Genomic DNA, 21,691 nt, shown 5'->3' with positions numbered 1-21,691 from the left:
GACACGAGGGTGTGGCCCCTCATCTCTGAGTGTCGGCCTGTAAATCTGCGCCCCAAACAGCAGAATATGATTCATCAGCTGCAGTCAGCGCCATCATCAGTAGCTGCTCTGTTCGGCAGTTTTCTCTCACATTCCTTTCCTGTGTGTGTGTGTTTGTGCAAAACACACACTCACACAAAGAGCAATAGCTTTGCTGTTTCTCAGCGCTCTTATCTGTGCTCCTCTACATTTTCTCTGGTGACACTCAGGATGGATTTTGTTGCCTTTATTTGAGTCATCTGAAAAAATGTCTACTCTAAGCTCAATTCTGTGTTTCATTTGTGTCATTTGCAAATGTGTTCATCAACCAACCTATTTGTGCCGTTTTCTTGTTTTTTCTCATATTGTGAATTATCAAACAGCCTTTGATTAAAGGGGCACTCGATCAATTTTACACATAAAGGTCAGTTAACTCATTTTAATGTCAAAGATTCATATCATCAATGTTACCTTGCATTAAGGCATTATACACCATATATACATTTTATAAATAAATATATGAATATGTACACAGAATCTGGAGGAAACGGGACATGATTTTGATTTTGGAAGCGCTCTGGTTTCCGTTTGTAGTCCTGAGTAAAATCGACCAATCACAGTCCATGTGGAGAGTAAAAGACGCAGAACAAATTGACCGAAATGCAATCTCCTCTGACAACACTTTAGCTTCTTCTTAGCTTTTTCTACTTTTTAAACAAAATTAGCCAGAATGTTGTGTCTCAAGATGCTTATCAAACTTTTTAACAATGACCTGTGCGCCAAAAAGAAAGTCTTGGTCTAGATATCTGCAGGCTACTCCAGAAATATTGGCCATTGCCTTTGGAGCTAAATTGTTGTTAGACAATACCTAGTGGGTTTCTAGATTATGCCATGAAAACTGGTAACTTTAGTTTGTTTTTTGCAGGGTTGCCACCTCTCAACTTTTCAACTTTGGTGGACTTAAAACGCACAATTTGTGCTGTTAACCAATAGCAAGCTGTGTTCACAGAGCGGACCTATGAGGGGACGGATTGTAGCTGATTAGCTGTGTGTCACCATCCACTTTTTATGCCTCTGTGACGTGACAGCCACGGCCGTCCATCTATCAATCCCATCCTTGTGAACGTGATATCTTAAGAATGCCTTTGGCACAAACGTCTGATTAGAGTTTGGTGGTCATTCTAGTGAACAGGATATCACAAGAGGGCCTCGAGGGCATTTCCTCACATTTGTCACTAACGTCCACTTAGACTCATCGATGGTTTAATTAGAATCGGTTGGTCAGAGTTAAAGGTCATTATTACTTATTCACACACTAATTATGACAAAATTTTACACAAATATCTAAAAGGATAAAATGATAAAGTGATGATATTTATATATAAAAGGTAAAAGGTCAACTTCAGTTTGACATCATGTTGTTCAACAAAAACACTTTTCTGGCCATTATTCATCATCGTATCTCAACACAGAAGGGGAGACATTTGGTCAGATATGGAATTGGTGTGTCTCTAATCTGGAGTGTCCTCCTTGAAACGCTACTGATTGTACAGATGTGTGTGCAGCATCCATGTTTTCAAAGACATGGATGTAAACTGTAAGTGCAGCTTGACTGGTTTGCAGAGGGAGAAAATTTCTAGTTTTTGAAAATACTCTATTGGAGAAAAAGGAAGAGAACAGGAGTGCTTCTGGTGTCCCTCAAACCACGAGTGCTCATTGAGGGGAATATTTCTAAAAAAAAAGGGGAAGCAACTTTTAACAAAAAAACTGTGGTGTAAAAGATCTAGATTCAGGCACTCAGGATGGTTTGCAAAGCATAAAAGGCCTTGATTCATAATTTAAAATATACCAATGCGTATCGGCTTGCGCCGTCTTCAGGGTGCAGTAACACACTGAGACAAAGAGAGTGATTTTAACTGCAGTCACCACAGATGTATACTAGGGAGAACATACAACAGCTTTTTTGGCCTCTAGGGGTGTAACAATAAAAACAACAGATACAAAAATCCAACAGGCTGTCTCACTGACTTGGGAATCATTACTGAGATACCAACTATACATTTAAAGCAATCAAATGATATAATATCATAATAAGCAATATAATCAAACAACACAAAAACAGTGACTATGTATAGTCGGCAAAAAGATGAGAAATCAGTTTAAATTAATTTGCATTGAGCCAACAAAATCAAACAACAGAGCTGGGGTGGTGGGAGAAAGTGAAGATATAAAAACAAACAAAAAAAAAAGTCAAAGGTCAAAGTCCTCATTTAGGCCAGGGTATCTGGTACTTTAAAGGATGGATCTGATAAGCCTCTCCTTGTTTGAGGCATTTGACTTTGTCCCCGCCCCTAGCATCTATAGGAGTTTCAACTACTCAACGAGAGAGAAATGGTTTGCAGAGAGTTATGAGAAATGAGTCGATGGCAAATATTACTTCTGAATGAACGACCTGAACTTATAGTTGTGTTAGAGTCAGTAGTCCTGGACAGACAAAACAGTGAGGAGCTTGGAGAGCTGTGACTGACAAGTGCCAGCATGTCTTGGATGTCTAGAGTGCCAGTGGTACTTCACTACCTAGTCATGTAGTTTGGAGTGATGAAGGATGTTTAAAGTATCAGTAAAAAGGTTGTAAGATTTGTAACTCCATGTTATAATGCTGCATGCTTGATAATGGTGATTGATTCGGTGTTATGAAGGGGATCAACAGGACAGAGCTCAATCACAGCAGCAGGCAGCTGGAGGTGATCAGCTGCTCCTGATAGAGCTCAGCAGGTCGGCTGTCTCTTGTTATTTTACACCAACAGAGGGGGCCACCAAGTTGCCCACCCTCATTTCACTGGCATCATCTGAGACTCAGAAAAGGAAGTAAACTTTATTTCATTAAAACAGAAGCAGTGATCTGTGCCAGCTGTGGTTAACTATATTTAGTCATCTGTCAGCTTTGTCATGCACGCCATCTGAAACCAACACTTGAAACAGTGGAAAATGAATTACAAAGTGCTTTTTATTTTTGACCAACCTTCACACCTAAATAGGAACATGAGTTGCATAGAAAAAAAACTGTATAATTTAGACGTAAACGGAAGTGACAGTTATAGCTTAACACTGCATTTCATTTGCTGGGTAATTCCAGTGTGTCATATCTGTACCACTGCTGGTTTGCTATGCTCTGCTTGTTCAAAAAGACAATTTGGAGAGTTAAAGAGGTTAGCTGATTTATTGAGCACTTGGAGGTCAGAAGTCTGAGGCTGTGAAAAGGCACAGAGGGGCAAAGATGACCGTGGATACATGGACACATAAAAATCACATTCGACATACATTTCACAAAGAGGCGACTACCTGTATTAAAAACCCCAAATTCTCACAAACCATTTACAGCAGAATCTCATTGCATACAATTAGTACAATTAAAACAAAAAGAAATAATGTAAAATATCGGCCAAAGTACAGTTGTTGTGCTGCCATTGTTAATTTTTAAAAATGTTCCAATGTGAAATTGGATAAATCCTTGGCAAATGTTCACTGTTCATGTTATGAAAGTGTGACACTGAAACTTTACTGATATTTCACTATTGTGGAAGATGTAACTAGTATTAATGGGAATTAAACAACCCTGGTTTTTCTTCACAAAAGCTCACTTTACTTAGAAAACAACACACTACTGAGACACATAAGATCTGTAATTCCAGTGATGCATTTAAGCAGGTAGAACAATAATCTCAATTTATACTAAAAAAGGATCGATCCTTTGCCTTGACTAAAACTTTATGAGTTTATTGGAGTTAAAGGGTTAAACCTCAGAGCTACAATAACAAGTTCTCTGTATGTACATATTCATGTCAGCGTGCATTGCCTTTTGCTTTGTATGTCTCCAGATGCCGTGTCAGATCTTCGATCCGCATGTCCTTCAAGTGAACCAGATGCTCTAACCTGTTCACTTTCATCTGCAGGATCTACACACACAAATGCAAAGGACATGATAAAACTCAGTTGATTTCTAAAACTTGAATGATCTCATTGATGACAAGTGATAAAGTGGTAAAAGGAGATGTTGCGAATGTTTGGCATTATTCTGTCTTAACATGCAGATGTGGCCACAGGAGGAGAAGAAAAAATGTTATATCCTGCTGCTGAGCAGATACTGACTCACTAACCACTGCTGACACAGCTTATGACGCATATGTATAACACACACCTTAACATCTCTCACTCACTCACAGTCACTCATTCACTCTCTCTCACACACACACACACACACACACTGCACATCTGCAACAATATTATATGTATGACCAAGCTCTTCCCCTCCCGGACATCAAAACGGAAAATGACTTTGTTTGCAGATGTTCTACCAGTCAGCCGAGTGTTTCCTGGATTTACGTGTGTGTGTGTGTGTGTGCGCCCATGTGTGTACCTCCACGGTCTCCTGCAAGGCCATCACAGCTTGCTCTTTTTCCTGCAGAAATAGTCGTAAAGCAGGGTCCATGTCTGAGTAAAACTGCGCTGCGTGCTGTGGTTTTCTATACAATAAAAACAACAACAGAAACATATTATTATTATAAAAACCTCTTTTCATCCATTTAAGTCAAATTACTGTTAACATTTTAGTCATACCCATTCTTTAGTCTGTTCTTTTCATCTTTTCTCATCTCTTCTCCTGCCAGCCGAGCCACAAGTTTTGCTTCAGTCTGACGAGTTTCTGGAAACAACAAAACAAAACTATAACATTTCTCCAACAATAATGTGAATATATGATGACTAAAAACTCTGCTGTTGTTAGAAACCAGCAGGGATTGATCCAATAAATCTTTTGGACACAGAGGAAGGGCAGATAGACGATGACTGTAAGCAGAAAGAAGGAGAAACAGGAAGATTAGAAGACAGAAAGAGAAAAATGAGGAGGCCTTTAAGGCCTGCGGTGCTGAGCTCAGACCAGCGATAACGGCCATCTGGTGATGCTGGGAGCTGATATGAAGACCTGAGCTGTGTGTCTGATAACGGACAGGGTGTAGATGGAAGAGGAAAGAGCAGAGGGAGGAGGCACTGGCCTGAGGTCAGCCTAATGGGGTTGTTTCAGGGACAGATGAGGTGTGGTAAACAGAAGAGGGACACGTCTCCGATTCACTCCCTAAAGGTCTCGGCATTCTGTAATCAGTGCTGCCTGATGCTGGTAAATGTAGGTATGTTTGTGTCTCTGTGTGGTTGCTGCTATCTGAAGGAGAGATTAACTGAGAGTTGTTAGCAGGACACACATGCTGACATGCAAGAGAGGGCAGGAAGCAGAGAGGATCCTGGAAATAATACGATTTCAGGGGCAGAATCAGCCTTCACAGAAGTCACCAAACAGTCCTCTTGGGCCCATCAGTTTGTCTTGAATATGCTGATTTTGTGATGATCAGCTGACCAGTAGATACAGCATTATTAAAAATAGTCCAAAATGATACCCAGTTCCCTCCCTGTGCTAAAAAAGGCGACTTTTAGACTCAGTTAAGGTTACAGACTGAGTGTGTCAGCTTCTACTGTCTACAAATGACTCTGTCATAAGGATATATCAGGCTCAGGCATGAGGTCAAAACACAGTCATCACATTCTTGATAATTCAGCACTGTTTCTGTAATCCAGTTGATTTCCCTATTTCACTGACCTCATGTTGCAAATTCTGCAGAAATTCTTATCTCATTTCCTGTGATTTGATGTGAGGTCAAATATGACAACAGACACATCGGTCAGAAGATGAAAGTTTGGGTGAATACTCAGTTCTGATTGGTTGTAGGGTGTCTGTTAAGTAAAGGATAAAATATAATACCATAGTACCATAGTATAAGCGAGATAATGCCTGACAAGGTGTTGATTATCAGGAATTAACGGTTGATGTGGAGGGGTGAGAGCAGCGCAATTAATGCCTGATAGTGGACACCTCAGAGGGCATTATCACGCTTATACCATGGTCACTTTCCAAAGGAAAAAAATAGAAAATTCATTTATATTTCCATGATTTTTGCAATAAAATCTCAAAAGTTCACGCCGCCACCTTGGCCATTAAATCCAGATAATGGACACCTCGTCAGGCATTATTACTTACTTACTCATAAATGTGCTGATTGTGTTTGTTAGTAAAGAAATAACAAGTACCTTACAGTTTATGTAAATACAATTACAGAGGAACTCTACCTGTATGAAGTTTCTCCTGGTTTCCAGTGTCGTAGTATTCCAAATCCTGAAATAAATATGTTAAAAAGAAAATATGTTCAAAATGTGTTTATTTTTCTAGCTAATATGGAAGAGAGCAGACAATTTCTTAAGTAATTAGCATTAAATCAGAACAAAAACGAACTTAAAGTTTGTATGTTTCTAAACACATATGCATAAACATACAGTGCAGACCAGTATATTTTCTGTAGTATGCTCCAGTTTCTTGTCTATCTTCTCCCTGAGGGCGCTCAGTACAGGCTCTATCACTCCTGTGGTGCTCAGTGCAATCCTCCTCACTGTCTCCTCAGGCACATGGAAGTTTAGCTTGGAAAACACCTTCCTGTCAAAAGGAAAAGAAAACATAGCTCTTTCTAATAAATAACATAAATAATTAAAAATACAGCTAAACTAGTAACAACAGGAACAGCAGAGTGAAAGTTGTTCAACTAATGATGATGAGGGGAAACACCACAGGGGCAAATATGTTTACAGTGAAGACCCATGAATCTGTAGCTGGCTCTGTGCCATATCAGCAGCCTGGGAGAGGATGAGTGGGTGTGTGTTGGGTTGGTTCTCACGATCAGATGCAGAGGCCCTCAGTAGTGCTTAACAATAGTTCTGACTCAGTGTTTGTAGCAAAGATACTTAACAATTAAAAGCACTCACACTCATTTTATTAAGACAGATCAATTGGGATTTTAGCTTCTTGTCAGTGTTGGGGAGTAGTGAACTTCATGTTTAAACTGGTAGTTTAACTACATTTTGTGGCGGCTTGCAGGTTGTTGGAATACATTCATATTTGCATCAAGATTTAAAGATATTTTTGGACATTTTTAAAGTAAACTCCTGAAACTACAAACAAATTTTGAACCATAAAATGAAATATTATTTTCATTTTACCAATGCTTTCAACTAAAATTATGAATTTTTTTTTGTTGAAAAAATAAGTCATTAGTATTAATTATTCAGAGTTGTTGCATGCTATTTTGGAAGCTAGCTGGGTAACTGAGCAATCCTTGTTATGTGCTCCACCCCGCTGCTTGGTTGTACACAGGTGGAGCTGCTTACCCTGATTGAGGGGAACCTTTAAAAGAGGGGGTGGGATTTCTGTTCACTCTTTGTCATCCTCCAGCCTGCAGCAGCAGCAGCATGGTGACTACTAAGAATTAGATTTCAGCCTTTCTTATATTTCTGTTTTTTAGTTTGACCTGTAGTCCTGTTTTCGTGGCTTTATTTCTATTAGGTTTGGTCATTTCAGTGTTTTAAATCAGAGGGAAAAACCCAGATCCAACGACCCTTTGTTGGTTGGTGTGGGTGTCTTTCCTTTTTTGTTCTCTTTAATTAGCCCACCAGTCTTGTGTTTTTAAGTTATATTTATAGATTAGATGGACTCCACCTCAGTGGAAATTTGTCTTTGGCTAAGCTCAAATACAGCAAAGGTACATACAAACACCTAACACAATGCACCATTAAAAATGCACAAATATACAATATACAAGATACAATAGTGCAAATAGGTGGGTAGGAGCAATAAGTTATATAAATAATTAGTGAGAGCACATCTAAGTGAGTAATTTGGTTTGATGGCCACCATGTTTGCTTTGCTGATAAACTGAATGCTGATTTCTGTTCATCCTGACTCTATTATCATGGTAGACCTATTAGTTTTGAGCCAGGGGTAATAACCTCCTGCTTGCTGTGATCACCTGGACTCTAGTTTCTGGAAACCCCTACCCTGAAATCTACACCTATGTCCATGCATGCAATTTAAATAAATACATAAAAATGATTAATATTATGAAGTCTTGCCTGTTGAGAAGGTTCCAGTTACTGAGCTTCTGCTGTGTGGAGTTTGCAGGAATATAGTTGTGCAGGTCAACAAGCTTTGGGAAGAAATATTTGACAACCTCTGCAGCCATCACTACAGAGGGTTCACCAGAGAGGCAGAGTCAGCTCATGTCAATAAACAGACATCTGAGATGATAAACTACGTAAACAAGATTAGCTTGAAAAAGTATTACGTGGCACATTTCTCTGAGGTTACATTACTCCTGCTGCTTATATTGTCCGTGTGGTTTGCTAGCAAAACTGAAGGCTAAAGTTAACTACCTCCGTCGCTGAAGTCTCTTGTGATGTGTCTTTTGGGCCTGGACAGAGATATTTTGTCTATCCATGCGTACAAATCCTGCAGTTCCTCTTCGTTCAGCTCTCGGTCCATTATTGTTAAAGCGACATCAGTTTCTGGAGAGTTTAAGAGCTAACGTTAGCTTGTTAGCTTTCCTCCCCGGCAGGTTGTTTAAGGCGTTGCTAGGCAACCGCTAATAGCAACACAGATCTCTCCATCTGTTTTATAAAGACGGAGAAAAATACCCCAGAAAAAACATGACAGAAAATCTGATTGTGGTGATTCTCTTTTATTGTAAGCTCCGTTTTACAGACAAAAAGTTAATAAATAGGAAGGGTTCAAATGGATTTTCAGTTCAAAGTTTGCAGGACAAATCAAGGCAGAACCCTCATTGTAAGGAAAGACCACAATCATGAGTGAAGGTCTGCTGCATAGGATATATAATATAAAATCTCTTTAACAATTACAATCAACATGTGGGCCTTTGGTTAGTGTGCTTTTTTGGTCTTTTATTTTTCCTTTCATAAAAAGAAGTGAAAAAAACAGTAATTTGATTTTTATTTCAAAATCGTTAAAAAAAAAAAACAGAGATCACAACAAAAAACAACCCATTTTTAGTTTTCAGCGTCAGAATTGAAACATGCAGAATAGATATGCCCCTTAATTTTCCTTTTCTCCTAAAAAAAATTAGCACCTTTTCAGGTGTGCAAATTTTCTTTTTCTCTTTTCCAAAAAAATAAAATATCTTCCATTTAAGGTGCAGAATCTCCTGACAAACTTTGCAGAAAAACCTTTGACTACTCATGCTACAAATGCACGGAGCTAATTATTTGATTTTGGCACCCATGCATTGAACAGTGTGTTTCCCTCAGGAAAACTTCCAGTTTCAGACAATGAAAAAAAAACAACTGATTTTGTTTTTTTTTGTTTTTTTTCAAACAGGAGAAGAAGGATATTAAGTGGCATTTCTATTTCTCTATTCTTTTCCATTTGTGACCCTGAAAAACTAAAAATGGCTTATTTTTTCAGTTTTGGATTTTGAAATAAACTAAGTAAACTATTTGGTTTTCGTTTTCTCGCTTTTGTTTCTGAAAGAAAAATTCAAAGACTGAAAAGTACATTGACCGCCTATCAAATCAACACACAAAACAAAACAGCAGCACGCAATGATTCAGTCTCACAAAGTCAAGCATACCTAGGTTAGTACAAAAAAGTCCAAACTGTTATGTCCTTAATTCAAACAATCTGTAAAGTGCCCACGTTGGTGCCACGTTTTAAAATCCCTTAACAACACTATTTCTTAGAAAAGCAGTACCAAAACCCATGTGAGGGAATCGTAACATTTAGTAAAACAGTTACAGCATCGATAGTGCAGTTGCCTTTTAAAGTCTTCACATATCCAAGGATCAAGGCAGAGAGACATTTCCCTTAAAAAGAAATAAAAACATGATCATGGCAGCATCACCATTTGTCAATTATAAAGCACAGAAGTTGAGTCTGTCAATCACGGCTTCAGGTTGTCGTCAACATACTGAAGGCTTATATAAGCAAGACACAGACGGCGGTAATCCTCAGGGAGAGCATAAGTGACAGTAAAGCTCTGTCACTTATTGTTGCTGATCCCTTGGTGGAGTTTGTTTCCACTTTAAAACAAACAGGCATCTCCAGAGAGGATTTCTTGGTCCTTCTTAGGTGGGACAGTGTCCTCTGTTAGAGGATCTCAGTGTTTACAGGCTGAATTATTCCTCTGTCATCTGGGTCTGCTCGGGGGCATCAGGGCTGCTCTGCCCGCAAGCTAGAAAAAACAAGAACCGTTAACAAACACACTACTGATGAGCTCTCTTAGTTACGGTATTCAGCGGCGGCTGGGGAAGTTTATGTGCTCACTAACTCACTAACACCGAGCCACTGCTTGTTCATTACATGGCTATGTTGGGACAATGTCCAAAACCACAGACGTCTTTATAAACGTGAATGCCTTGAATAACATTAGGAATGTCTGAAAACTAACTGCCAGGATTTGTTGGATTTGGGGAAGTTCAACACGCATACATACCAGCTGAGTGTGTGGCAGCGGAGAGCGGACTGCAGAGGGCTTTGGCTTCACTGGGGGCATCGGAGGTTTTGGCTTCTTAAAAGAGCAGATGATCACATGTCAAGTAAAGACAAGAACAGTTAAATATATAAATGCAAAAATATGAAAACTGCAGGTAAAATGATTTTATGTCATTTACTGGTTTTGTTGAAAGTGGTGGCAGAGGTCTGGATGGAGGTTGAGGCTTTTTCTGAAAAAAAAAGAAAAAAAAAGAGACAAATTCAAACCATGAATACAAGAATTTACCATTAGTGTCCTTAAAAACAAAACATCTATTAACAATTTTTACCTCAGTGTAGACTGGCTTGCTTGAAACTGGTGGCAAGAATGGCCTAACAACCTAAAGAAAAACATTAATTCACTGGTTAGGTTAAAGTAGACATACAAACAACAAAGACCACAACACTATAAATAAAGATACATTTAATTAAAGACAAAACAGTAGATTACCTCTGCAATCCTTGATGGCTGTGGAAGAGCTGAGAACTTCTTAGGTGGCTGTAAGGGACAAAAACACAGATGAGTAAAGGCAAAAGCTTGATTAGTCTTTCTTTAAAAAATCCATAATCATTTCTGGTTTCTTAAGCTTCATTACAATAGCCGCCTTTTTATGATTTAGAACAGTACATGAGCCACATGACTTGGACTTGAGTCACAAATTTGATGATTTTATTCTTGACTTGCCAAATCAAAAAAGACTTGCAGTTCAGTTCATTTATTTTCATTAGCCTACCTAAATCAACACTGTTTATTCCCAGTAAGTGAACACTTAATTCCCCAGATCTGCTTTGAACCGATCCAGCAGCATCTAGTGAAGTTACTTGTAGAAAACCCTGCATAACTAACGTAATGTGACTGAATGCCAGTTGCAAAAAACTTCTACCAAAAATCATTTGGTTTGTGAAAACAAAAAGTACTTGGTGGTCAACAAAATGAATTACAGTATGCACAATGCGCAAGTAAGAAAATTACAGAAAGAGATGACACATCTTCCAGAAAAATTGATTCAAGAAATAAATACAGATTTTAAAATGAAAGTTACATTTGGTGAGGAACAAATTATGACTCTAAACTCAAAGTTTAGCACTTGGGACTTTTCTGTCTTAACTCTGGACTTGAGATTACTACTGACTTGCAAAACAATGACTTGGTACCTCTGCTGTCAGGCACACCTCAGCAGGCGCACGTTTGCTGTTTTCTGTGGCATCAAATTCGGGCCAGTCACCCAAAACTAATCACCACAAATGGTTTCAGGTGCAAACTACATTTGCCATTAACACAAATATTGTGTCTTGTGTAGAAAAAGCGTAAACCTACAGCTTTAGTGTGTCACTACACTGCTTCTGAAGCTGTTAGTTTAAAATTGAGGCTCACCTCTGGAGCTGCTCTGCTGGGCCTCGGTGCTCCAGTATTTGGTCTGGCAGCAGCAGAAGACAGAGGTTTACAGGCTTGAGTGGCTGAAGACTCCACAAATGTCGGCTGGCTGATGTGTGTGGAGCTGAGACGAGGGCTGCCTCGTGAACTGCTTGACCGAAACAACGGGTTGGTTTGTCCTGAGGTAGATTGGAAGCATCTATGGAGAAACACACGGAGAAGCTCGAGTTAGAGATGGATGAGATAGACAGTGAATGTTCACAGTGATCTAACAGTGACTGAATGAGAAGAATATTTTCCTCACCTTTTTGCAGGTCGCCTTTTTTTGATGCAACACATCAAACTCCCGATAACCAGGACAGACAGCAGCAGTAAGCCAACCACCAGTGACACAATAAACACCACCGGACCTGCCGCTGCACACACAAACAAACACACACACATTGATTATGACAATATTCCCTTATATTGCTCAAGTATGAGCGCGTAACAGAGTACGTCACCCACTCAGGAAACAGAATGCACTGTAACATCATTACTGCATTTGTCTCGACTGACTGGGGAATTACATTAAGTCAGTGTTCATCAGAACAGAGCTCTGTTGTTTGAGAGTCCATGAGAAATCTATTTCAAGTATTAAATCTTGGTGAAGAGCAGAAGGGGAACAGAACAAACAGCCACATGTGGCTGGCCAAGTTCAAGCATATTAAAAATTGTACAGTACCTTCAGGGAGTTCTGAATGCTCCACACTGCAGAAAGGTGGCGCCCAGCCGGGGTCACAGTGACACTTACTCTCATGGTTACAAACCTGCCAGAGATTAAATACACATTCAGTTCAGTTATCAAGGGTGTAAGAAAACATTGATACCCTTAAGGATTACAATATTATGTTTTGTGATAATATATCAATTCTGTATCAATTTTTTAAAAAGTTATAGCTAACTTGCAAAGATTTGTGGCAGTCATTCATTTTGTGTTGTTTTTAAATCCCTGGACATGAGATAGCAGTGTTTTAATCTATCCTTTTGACTCTTCAAATCTAATCTAACAACATATCTCTAGTCATGGGTGGATATTGAGACAATGGGCCACTGGGCACAGAGGCCCCACCACCTCTCCTACATAGGAGCAAGACACAGACTTTGTAGTGGTTTGTAGTGTAGTTAATTTAGCCCTTTTTACACAGAAATCATACATTAGAACCACTACAAGGTTCCTGCTGTACGTCCCCTATTCCATTTTTAAACAGAGCCAAATAACAGCAGCATCATGCTGCTCTACTGTGTAATTTTAGACAGCATGCTGTCATCATGGAAGTGAAAGAGGTGGGGTGGGTTTGAACACAACAGTTTTGGCCTCTGGTGTAACATATAACATATTGTGTTGACAGCTCTTTCTAAACAATAACAATGGCATAACATGCAATAATCATTAAGCATCCCGGTTATATGGCTGCTGATCTTGCCCTCTGCCTAGAGGGTAAAGAGCACCCGAATTTCATTGTTTTACTAATTTGTGGACTTTTATAGCCACTGTTTTTCATCATTGAGTTAGCTGCTAACTGCTACAATCTCCTGTCTAAATCTCCTGAACGCTGTGAAAACGTCACACCTGTCCTGCCAGCTGTCCCTTTTACACAGACCTTGATTCAGCACAGTTACTACCTCTATTGCCGGCTCAAAGGCGAAAAAAAAACTCTGTTTCAACGCATTCATTTGAGTAACATTCTGCAGATGACAGCCAGGGAGGGCCCTGGACGCCTTGGGTTCCTGAGCCTGCTGCGCCCAGTAGGCAGTTTAAGTAATCCATCCACATCGCTAGCATAAACACATAGAAAGCTGGCCTATGAAAAAGTCAGATTCGTAAAGGGCACACTGCTGGTTCCAATGATGAAATCTAAATGTAACACCTTGCTTACAGCATTGCAAAAAAACATAATATTTTGAATCATAACACTTGTATCCTGATACATCGTATCACCAAATTTTTGCAGTACACAACCCTAGTAAACATGGCTGAACAACACTCCAAAGGTTATCAGAGTTCTCACCCCGTGGTTGTTGCATTTGGCAGAGCAGTCATTTGTTCCGTACACTTTTATGTTTCTGATGTCTTGACACCGTTGATTGTAGCACACCTAAAAGACATCAACACAGTTCATAGATTTAGAGTCCACAGAGGTTTTATTAATGCTAACTGCTAACAGGAAGCCGTTCTCTTACCATGTTATAGCCACACTTGGTACCAGTTGGTACCATACCAAGATCTGCAGGGTAGTTATCTTCAGGGTTCATAGTTGCCTCATTGCATATGTCTCCACCTCCTACTCTGTAGAAAGACTTCCTGGATGTCACTGGAAACTCCCAGCCTCCCGAGCAGAAAAGCGTCCCACAGGATTGTTCTCTGTAACCAAAAACAACAAAGCAATGATCCACAAAACCAACAATGCTAGACTGTTACACTATTTTAGTGCTGTTTTGGCTTTTGATTACATACCTATTTGAGCATCTCTGGCCAAACAAAGTCTTTCTGCAGTTTCCGTGCTGTGAGAAACAAGCTTCTGGAGCCAGTTCAGCATCTAAACAGGATCATAAGAAAGAGAGCTGCAGAAGTTAAGAGTCTTGAGGTATCTGAATCGAAGAACATCTAACTGTAGCTCTCTGGTGTTTTACCTGGTCCCCAAAGTCTTTTGCAGTGTTCCTGCCGTGAAGGACACTGTCCGTTGTAGCAGTATCCCTTTCCACGGTTGCAGGCCAGGCCATTCTGGGTGTAGGCGTCCGTCGGACAGGAGGCAGAGAAGCCAGTGCAGTATTCTGTCAGGTCACAGTCTCCTGTCTTTGGTCGGCAGACGCTGCCTGTCGCTTTCAGCTGTAGAGTGGAGAGAGACACAGATGGCGATGTACCGACTACTGAAATAACACTCACACATAACCAAGCCAGACGGCGGAGTCAGACAGTGTCTAGCTATATGGTAACACAGTTAGTACCAGTGTGACTTCACTCATCTGCAGCAGAGAGAACATAGTGAGAATTACTTACTTTGCAGTTGTGGCAGCACTGTCCCTCTGCACACTCGGCTCCTGCATTCAGTTTGCATGTAGTAGCATTGCAGCAGGGATTCTTGCACTCCTGTGAGACAGAAAGAAGGGTGCGAAATAGTACAATCTTCATGGGGTCTTTAAGTTGTGTGCTTATGTGTGTGAACATGGCGTGCACAAACCTCTGCAGTGCCACAGTCACACTCTTCCCCAGGCTCCAGGAAGGCATTTCCACACACTGGCCCTCCATAGATGCGATCAGTAGAGGGAGTATCCAGCAGACAGGCCGGGTTGACCTCCTCCAAGAACCTGCTGAGCTGCTGCTGACTGCAGCTGCTGAACAGCTCTGGATACACAATGCTAGAAGAAGAAAGGAACAATTAAAAAGATATATTACTTTGGATTGAAGATTTTTGTGCAGACTAAAACCTGAGTGAATTTGCTGGTAAGAAGACAATGGTAAGAAGACAATGCGCAACTGTAGCAGAAATGACCCAAAAATTAGCAAGAAATTTTTAAGAAGTACAAGAAAATTTCCTGAAAATTAGGGAAAGAAAGTAAGAAAAGGTTCAAAGGTTTAAATATGTGTGAAAGACTTCTAAAAGCAGCACAAAGAAAAGTGGTGTTACTCTAGGTTTCAAAGGGTTAATGTGCGAGTGAGAAACTGAGATTACCCGACACTCTCAGCCATGATGCAGCCTCTTTTGGATGTTAAGGTGCCGCAGACGCAGTTCTCTGAGTCATGGGTCAAGCCCAGGTTGTGACCCATTTCATGTGCAATAGTAGAGGCCACTCCTATTGCGTTAGTGTTATGGTCCTGTGTGTACAGCAAACAAAAGTGGAAAAGAGAAAAATGTGATTAATATCACTAAAATCACATTCTTCCTTTCATTTTTATATTCTCATGCACAAATGTGATTTTACCTCATTGACAGCTCCAGAGTTAGACGTGCACATTGCATTGGTATTGGCCAAGCCGACAGTGGACCCATCAAAATCCACACCTCTGAGAGAGGAAGAGGGAAATGCTTAGATACCAGCTCTAACAGCTCAGGACATCCTCTTGATCATCACATCATCTTTTTAGTTTGGAGTTTAAACAGCTTACGTAATGAACTGTGCGTTGTCGTGTTTGGTCCTCGGCAGCAGGTTCCGCTGACGCCACTCCAGGAAGCGACCGAGAGTGAGCTCAGGGTTGGTGCTGACCTGTATCTGATCTTTGTACGACCAGATATCCAGACCGACCAGCATGACACGGACACCGACAGGGCGATACAGCTGAAACAGAGCAGCACATTAGCACATAGTAGCAATTAACCTTTAACTGAGGTGTCAAGTAAATAGTTCAAATCGTATTTTCTGAATGTGAAGGAGTCAAACACGTAATACTCCAAATCACAGAAGCGAAGGCCTCGTCTTAAATGCTGTCACAGGAAATCTCTGTTGGGTCTAGAGCTGTCTTTTGAGGCACTCCTGCTGGCCTTTCTCTTTCAGAGTATGCAAAGAGGAGTGTGTGATATGTGTGAAACATATCAGCTTAGGTGTGAAGATTCACAGTTAAAGTTAGATTTTCACAGTGAGAGAACTTTCCCTTCCTTTTTTATTGGTCAGATTCCAGATAGTTTAGAACAGATAGTAACGGGACAGATTTCTTGTATTAAATCCACAATGAAAATGAAGGCTGATGAAGTGGCGAACACGCTGGTTTGTTGCATGAGCAAAATGTTTGAAGTCTTATCTGCCGCCAATGAAGATACAATAAATTACTAAATTACTGGTAAAATTAGATTGAATACTTTATCAGCCCATAGGAGAAATTGCATACAAATATGCAAAATGAAGCTTTCACACTTGTTTAAACTTTTGTATGAATTTATTTTACAGTCCTGGCTTAGTTTGTTTGTTGCTGGGCAAAAACATTACAGGGTTAAATAATCTGAATTGATTGATAGAAACAAACAGACCTTGTCCACGTGGTTTGCGATTTCAAGCGCTCTGGCCTCTATTGTCTTCCTCTTACCAAACTTCTTATACTAAAAAGAAATCATTGTTTGAATTAGTAATAAAATCACTCAACATTTAAGACATAAAAGATAATTAAGGAAAGACTGTATCATCAATGAGTAATAGGCTACATCTGCAGCAGACTGAGTCAGAGAAAAGAGAATAGGGAATCAAACCTCTGTGTTGTCGACCACCACAACCAACTCCACTGTCTTGGGTTTTCCTGTGCGGTCTTTGGTCTGAGCTCTGCTTTTCTAAATAACACCAAAAAACAGAGGATGTTAGTAATACTAAAAGTGTGTGCACGTGAATGTGTGATACAAGACACAAATTTTATGTAGTATAAACAGTGTTACAGTTAAGTGCTTTATGAGGAAAAGTAACACTTTATTTGGACAGTCGGCCTACAGAAAGTTCATAGAGTATTTGCAACTTTTCAGCAGCTTATTAGCTGACATTCAACAATTCAAGTGTTTCACTTTGTCTGTAGATGTTTAGCTATAAAGTATTTTTGACAATTCACCACATGTTCTCAGAATAATTTAGTTGAACTTCAGCTATTGCAGGTTGAGTGAATAATTCAACTTTTATTATTTGGAGAAAACTTCATGAATTGCCACAAATAATCTGTAATCTGTTAAATATCAACAGAATAAAGTGAAACAGTCAAAATTCTTAATCTCAACTAATAAGCTGCTGAAGGTGGACTGTCCAAATGAAGTGTTACCCGCAGGAAAAAGTAAAAGCACGAAACAACTCTGCAACAGTATTAAATAGTATCCAACAAATAAAAGTACAGTGAATAAAATAGAATAAAATACCCGAAACAGAATAAAATATGATAGAAACTGTGAAAAAAAGCAAGAACAGCTAATCAGAGTGCAAGAGAAAAAATAAAACTATAGATTAATGATATTTGATATTATTAAATAAAGTTTTAGTGTTTCATAGTTTCAAATGTTTTTAGAGTGGGGATCATTTTTTGAAATTAGTCTGATGCAAAAGTATGACTTTATCTATTAAAATATGCAATATCTTTGCACATAGTCACACCCGAGAATAATTTCCAAAAATATTAACATCTATTATGTCTCTCTTTGACATTTCCTTGGTGTCCTGTCCATGTTCCCTTTTGTTTAATATTAATTTGACTTACTGAACTGAATGCACATGTTAAGTGCAACAAAAACTGTAATGATCAAATGATATTAACTCCTTTTCTCTGTTTATCTCTCATATTGTTAGATTTTATTTAGATATCAAGGATTACGTGTGTGGGGTTTTTTTTTAGCATACATTTGATGCAGATTCAGAACTATAATGAAAGAACTGTGTATCTTCTGCATATTCCTGTTCTTGTTTTTTGTTGCATAAAATTGTGAAATGTAGCACAAAGTATTGGATATCAGCTGCAGGCTCGCTAACCCTGGTGTATTTCTGTATGTGTCCACACGCTGCGTGTCTTTACCAGGCTGCCGAGCTGGAACAGTCCAGACGGACGAGCTCCGTGATCATAGAAAGTGGTTGTGTTTCCATGGGAACAGGAGCTCCTCTTCCTCCTCAGGTGTTTGTAATTGTAAACTGCATGAAGACCCTCATCGCTGTGAGCCAAGGAGCTCGGTCTGTCTTCCTGCTGTCCCTGGCCGCCGGACAGGGGTTCAATCAGGTACATATCGTCCTGGAGACTCACAAACCCCCTGAAGTGCAACACAAGAATTTCAGAGTGGACACAGGAAAACATTTTAAGATATCTAACTCTCAAACAAATCACAGTTTAGCTGATTATAAGACCTGCATTTGTTTACCATACATTTAAGTTTCCACAAATAACAGACATGTCTTTTACAGCAGACAGAAAGCAGCCTTTGTTGATTGGGTTACAGATTTTCAGACGCAGAGCTACATGCAGTCTTAATGGTCTTCGTGATGGAGCAAATGGATGCTGAGGGACTGATCCTCTCTTTGGATTGGACACATGGGTCATGAGTCACAGCGGGAGACCCGCAGTCTCAAATCATCACAGGCTTAATTAAATCTGGCAATCTGAGAAACAATAACTTTTTGTAATTAGAGATACAGGATGAAACAGATTTGACATCCAATATTACTCACTTTATTCCTGAGCACAGTCCCACGCTGGCAGACGAGTCCTCCACTCCCACAATGTGCCCATGGTAGTAGCAGTGAACCTGAACAGACACCCATTATTCATCACAGACTCAAAGGGGAGATTTCCACCTACAATTAGTTTGATTCTTAAACACAGTGCAAAAAAATGCTCTAAAGTGCAGAAGATGGTATTTTACTGGATGTGTCATGGTCAGATGAAATTTTAACCTTATATGTCAATTCCTGTTCCACATTTGATTCACAGATTGCAGTGGGTGGTGTCACCTCTCATAAGGAGGAACTCAGTGATTGAGAAACAGCTGATATTGAAATCAGACGTTCTAAGTAAGTATTGCATGCAATTTCTGTAACATGACGTTTGCAGATGACAACGATGAAGATGACTGATCAGCAGAATAAATTAACCTAGGTGAATTTAATTACTTTTGTGTGACTTGTTGATTGTGTTGTACAACCTTAAAAAAACTTGACTGGTAAGAATATAAAACCTGTTGTATTTTTGGAAATACTGTAACCTTAAGCAGGGGTGGAAAGTAGCTAAATACATTAAGTACAATACTTAACTTTTTTTTTTTTTTACATTCTTTTTATTTAACTCAAGTATTTCAATTTTCTGCTACTTTGTAGGCCTACTTCTACTCCAATACATCTCAGAGGCAAAAATTGTACTTTTAATACGCTGCATTTATTTAAGACTTACGTTACCTCTCAGATTCATAATAATAGCAAATCTAATCATCTAATAAATTAAATATTATATATTGCACTGCCCAGCAGAACATAAAGTAGTTAAAATGTATTGCATCAATAATTATAACTCAATAAAAATTTTCTGAAATGACCCAGTGTGCATAATGAGTACTTTTATGTTTGGTACTTTAAGTAAAATTTGATGATAATACATGTGTCACTTTTAGTGAATGTAAATTAATGGTGCACAAATGCCCCGAGTGGTTACATTGTAGCCTGTTTCTCCACCGTCGGCAGCGGTGCTCTTGCTCAACACTGAACCAGTTTTAAAACTGCCTCCATTAGTCACTTTTACCAAAGTAAGTGATCACTGTCCATACATGCAAGAAGATCTGCATTTTACAATCCCTATTTCTTTCATTTAACTGGTCAGAGTTGTGACTCTGATCTTAGACTGATGATAAAATATTCACACCAGCATTTTACAAAAGAAGCAGAAAGACCAAGCACAGGAGAGCTAAATGTAACAAAAGCATTGGAAGTGGGAGGGCAGGTGACACAGGACATCCTGTGCCTAATTCATTTACTCCAGTACAGTTAGACAAATCTTTTCTACAATCATACTATGCTGGTTCCAGACCTCTGAATCGCCCACATCTCTGATTTGTACAGTAATTAAAAAAAAACCCCCGAAATGAAACAAAATGGAAATGCAGTCTAATTATCAGGCTACAATATTCTGTGATCTTACAATTAAGGCTTACAATGTAAATGTTTATAACACAGGCATCTATCTCATTATAATGCAATAGGAATTATATTATTGTTAATGACACAACAGTGAAAAAATACAAAGCTACATACCCTCAGATCTGGAGTAGTTGTGACTTGGGAGCCTTGATGAGAATAATGTGTCACAGAGAAGTTTTTGCCGACAAGATCTCTGAAATGAACATAGTTTTTTAAATATGTCAATAATATTGACTCATCGAGACAGAGAGTACAGTATGTGTTGAGACGTTACAGTCAGAAACACACACACACACACACACACACACAAAAACCCCAAAAAAACAAAAAAAAACAAAAACCATTTTTCTCACTTGTTCTTTTCCAGGTGCAGTGTGTAGTTTTGCCCTGCGATTGTCAAAGAGTACTGGAGTACATCTGGGTATGTCTACACACAAACACACAGCAGAAGACACTTTAATGCTCTTTTCAAAAAGCTGTAGATGATTTTTAAAGAGAGTGATAAATCCGTGCAGTGGAGTGTTACCTGATGTGTAGCAGCATCATTAATGTGAGATGAGTCCTTCAGCTTCTGGGGTATCACTGTTTGGTACTTCTTCACATGAGGTAGAGTCCTCACAGCGCCCGCAATTATTCCTACAAGTATCATCAGGGATGATAAAAGACAAAGAAAAAAAAGTAAGACAAAGAAAGAAAGAAAGAAAGAAAGAAAGAAAAAAAGAAAGAAAGAAAAAAAAAGGAAAGAAAGAAAGAAAGAAAGAAAGAAATAAAAAGAAAAAGAGTCGTACCCCATGAGGAGAGAAAAATCCATATACAATATCCAGAATATGGCATGTTGCTCTACCGGACGGACTCTGTCATTGTGTGCTTGGCAGTCTGAGGGAAATAGGCTCTTCAGCTCTCCGCCCCTCTGTGCTGTGTAATATCCTGAAAATTACCATTTGAGGTTGGCGAACCACATGAGTCACAACCCAAAGCCCTTACAAAGTTTTTTCGTTACAAAAAATGATTTTTTTTGAGGTGCCAACATTAAGAGAAATAAAAAACGCCGTGATAAAACTCGCTTAAAAATCGAGCAAAGTTGGCACTTTATTGCAAAAAAAGAAAGCCGGCTCTTCCCTTAACTTTCCCTCCACCGTAATGAAGTTGTTGATTTTCTCTCTCATACATTTTATCACTCACAGGTCTCACACGCATTTCTATAAAAAATAAAAAGCAGATTGCCACAGAAGTAGTACAGCTGCACATAGAAAAAAATGCTGGAAAGATTA

The 21,691-nt window shown here is 39.2% G+C and overlaps 2 protein-coding genes across 2 annotated transcripts; both read right to left on the bottom strand.

Moving 5' to 3' along the window:
* Window positions 1-3,785: 3,785 nt before the first annotated feature.
* Window positions 3,786-8,471, bottom strand: spef1 (sperm flagellar 1). Its single transcript, XM_042501554.1, has 7 exons — window positions 8,323-8,471; window positions 8,023-8,134; window positions 6,406-6,553; window positions 6,193-6,238; window positions 4,636-4,720; window positions 4,436-4,541; window positions 3,786-3,974 (listed from the first exon to the last, which is right to left on the bottom strand). Exons 1-7 carry the CDS (start codon window positions 8,429-8,431, stop codon window positions 3,861-3,863), a joined length of 720 nt encoding a protein of 239 aa, XP_042357488.1. The 5' UTR covers window positions 8,432-8,471; the 3' UTR covers window positions 3,786-3,860.
* Window positions 8,472-8,611: 140 nt separating this feature from the next.
* On the bottom strand, window positions 8,612-21,273 carry adam8a (ADAM metallopeptidase domain 8a). Its single transcript, XM_042502776.1, has 25 exons — window positions 21,209-21,273; window positions 20,947-21,056; window positions 20,774-20,847; window positions 20,535-20,613; window positions 18,963-19,039; window positions 18,319-18,547; window positions 17,027-17,104; window positions 16,811-16,879; window positions 15,955-16,124; window positions 15,771-15,852; window positions 15,521-15,663; window positions 15,029-15,206; window positions 14,848-14,937; window positions 14,481-14,676; window positions 14,305-14,386; window positions 14,031-14,211; window positions 13,859-13,945; window positions 12,532-12,616; window positions 12,112-12,223; window positions 11,808-12,006; window positions 10,884-10,931; window positions 10,723-10,773; window positions 10,573-10,623; window positions 10,395-10,469; window positions 8,612-10,133 (listed from the first exon to the last, which is right to left on the bottom strand). Exons 1-25 carry the CDS (start codon window positions 21,252-21,254, stop codon window positions 10,089-10,091), a joined length of 2,637 nt encoding a protein of 878 aa, XP_042358710.1. The 5' UTR covers window positions 21,255-21,273; the 3' UTR covers window positions 8,612-10,088.
* Between the last annotated feature and the right edge of the window lie 418 nt (window positions 21,274-21,691).

This window comes from Plectropomus leopardus, chromosome 15 (assembly GCF_008729295.1).
Source record: "Plectropomus leopardus isolate mb chromosome 15, YSFRI_Pleo_2.0, whole genome shotgun sequence".
Lineage (NCBI taxonomy): Eukaryota > Metazoa > Chordata > Actinopteri > Perciformes > Serranidae > Plectropomus > Plectropomus leopardus.
Note: the sequence above shows the minus strand (reverse complement) of the source record. Positions and strands in the feature narration are given on the sequence as shown.

Bases quoted from the DNA above. Each gene is read 5' to 3' on its own strand.
- spef1 (XM_042501554.1), bottom strand. From the start codon at position 8,431: ATGGACCGAGAGCTGAACGAAGAGGAACTGCAGGATTTGTACGCATGG. The intron at 6,239-6,405 runs GTCTGCACTGTA...TATTTATTTCAG, and splicing joins ATACTACAGAAAATATACTG to GATTTGGAATACTACGACAC. The intron at 4,542-4,635 runs GTATGACTAAAA...TTTATTGTATAG, and splicing joins AAGAACAGACTAAAGAATGG to AAAACCACAGCACGCAGCGC.
- adam8a (XM_042502776.1), bottom strand. From the start codon at position 21,254: ATGCCATATTCTGGATATTGTATATGGATTTTTCTCTCCTCATGGG. The intron at 15,664-15,770 runs GTAAAATCACAT...CTGTACACACAG, and splicing joins ACTCTGGAGCTGTCAATGAG to GACCATAACACTAACGCAAT. The intron at 12,224-12,531 runs GTACTGTACAAT...TTGTGTGTGCAG, and splicing joins GCATTCAGAACTCCCTGAAG to CGGCAGGTCCGGTGGTGTTT.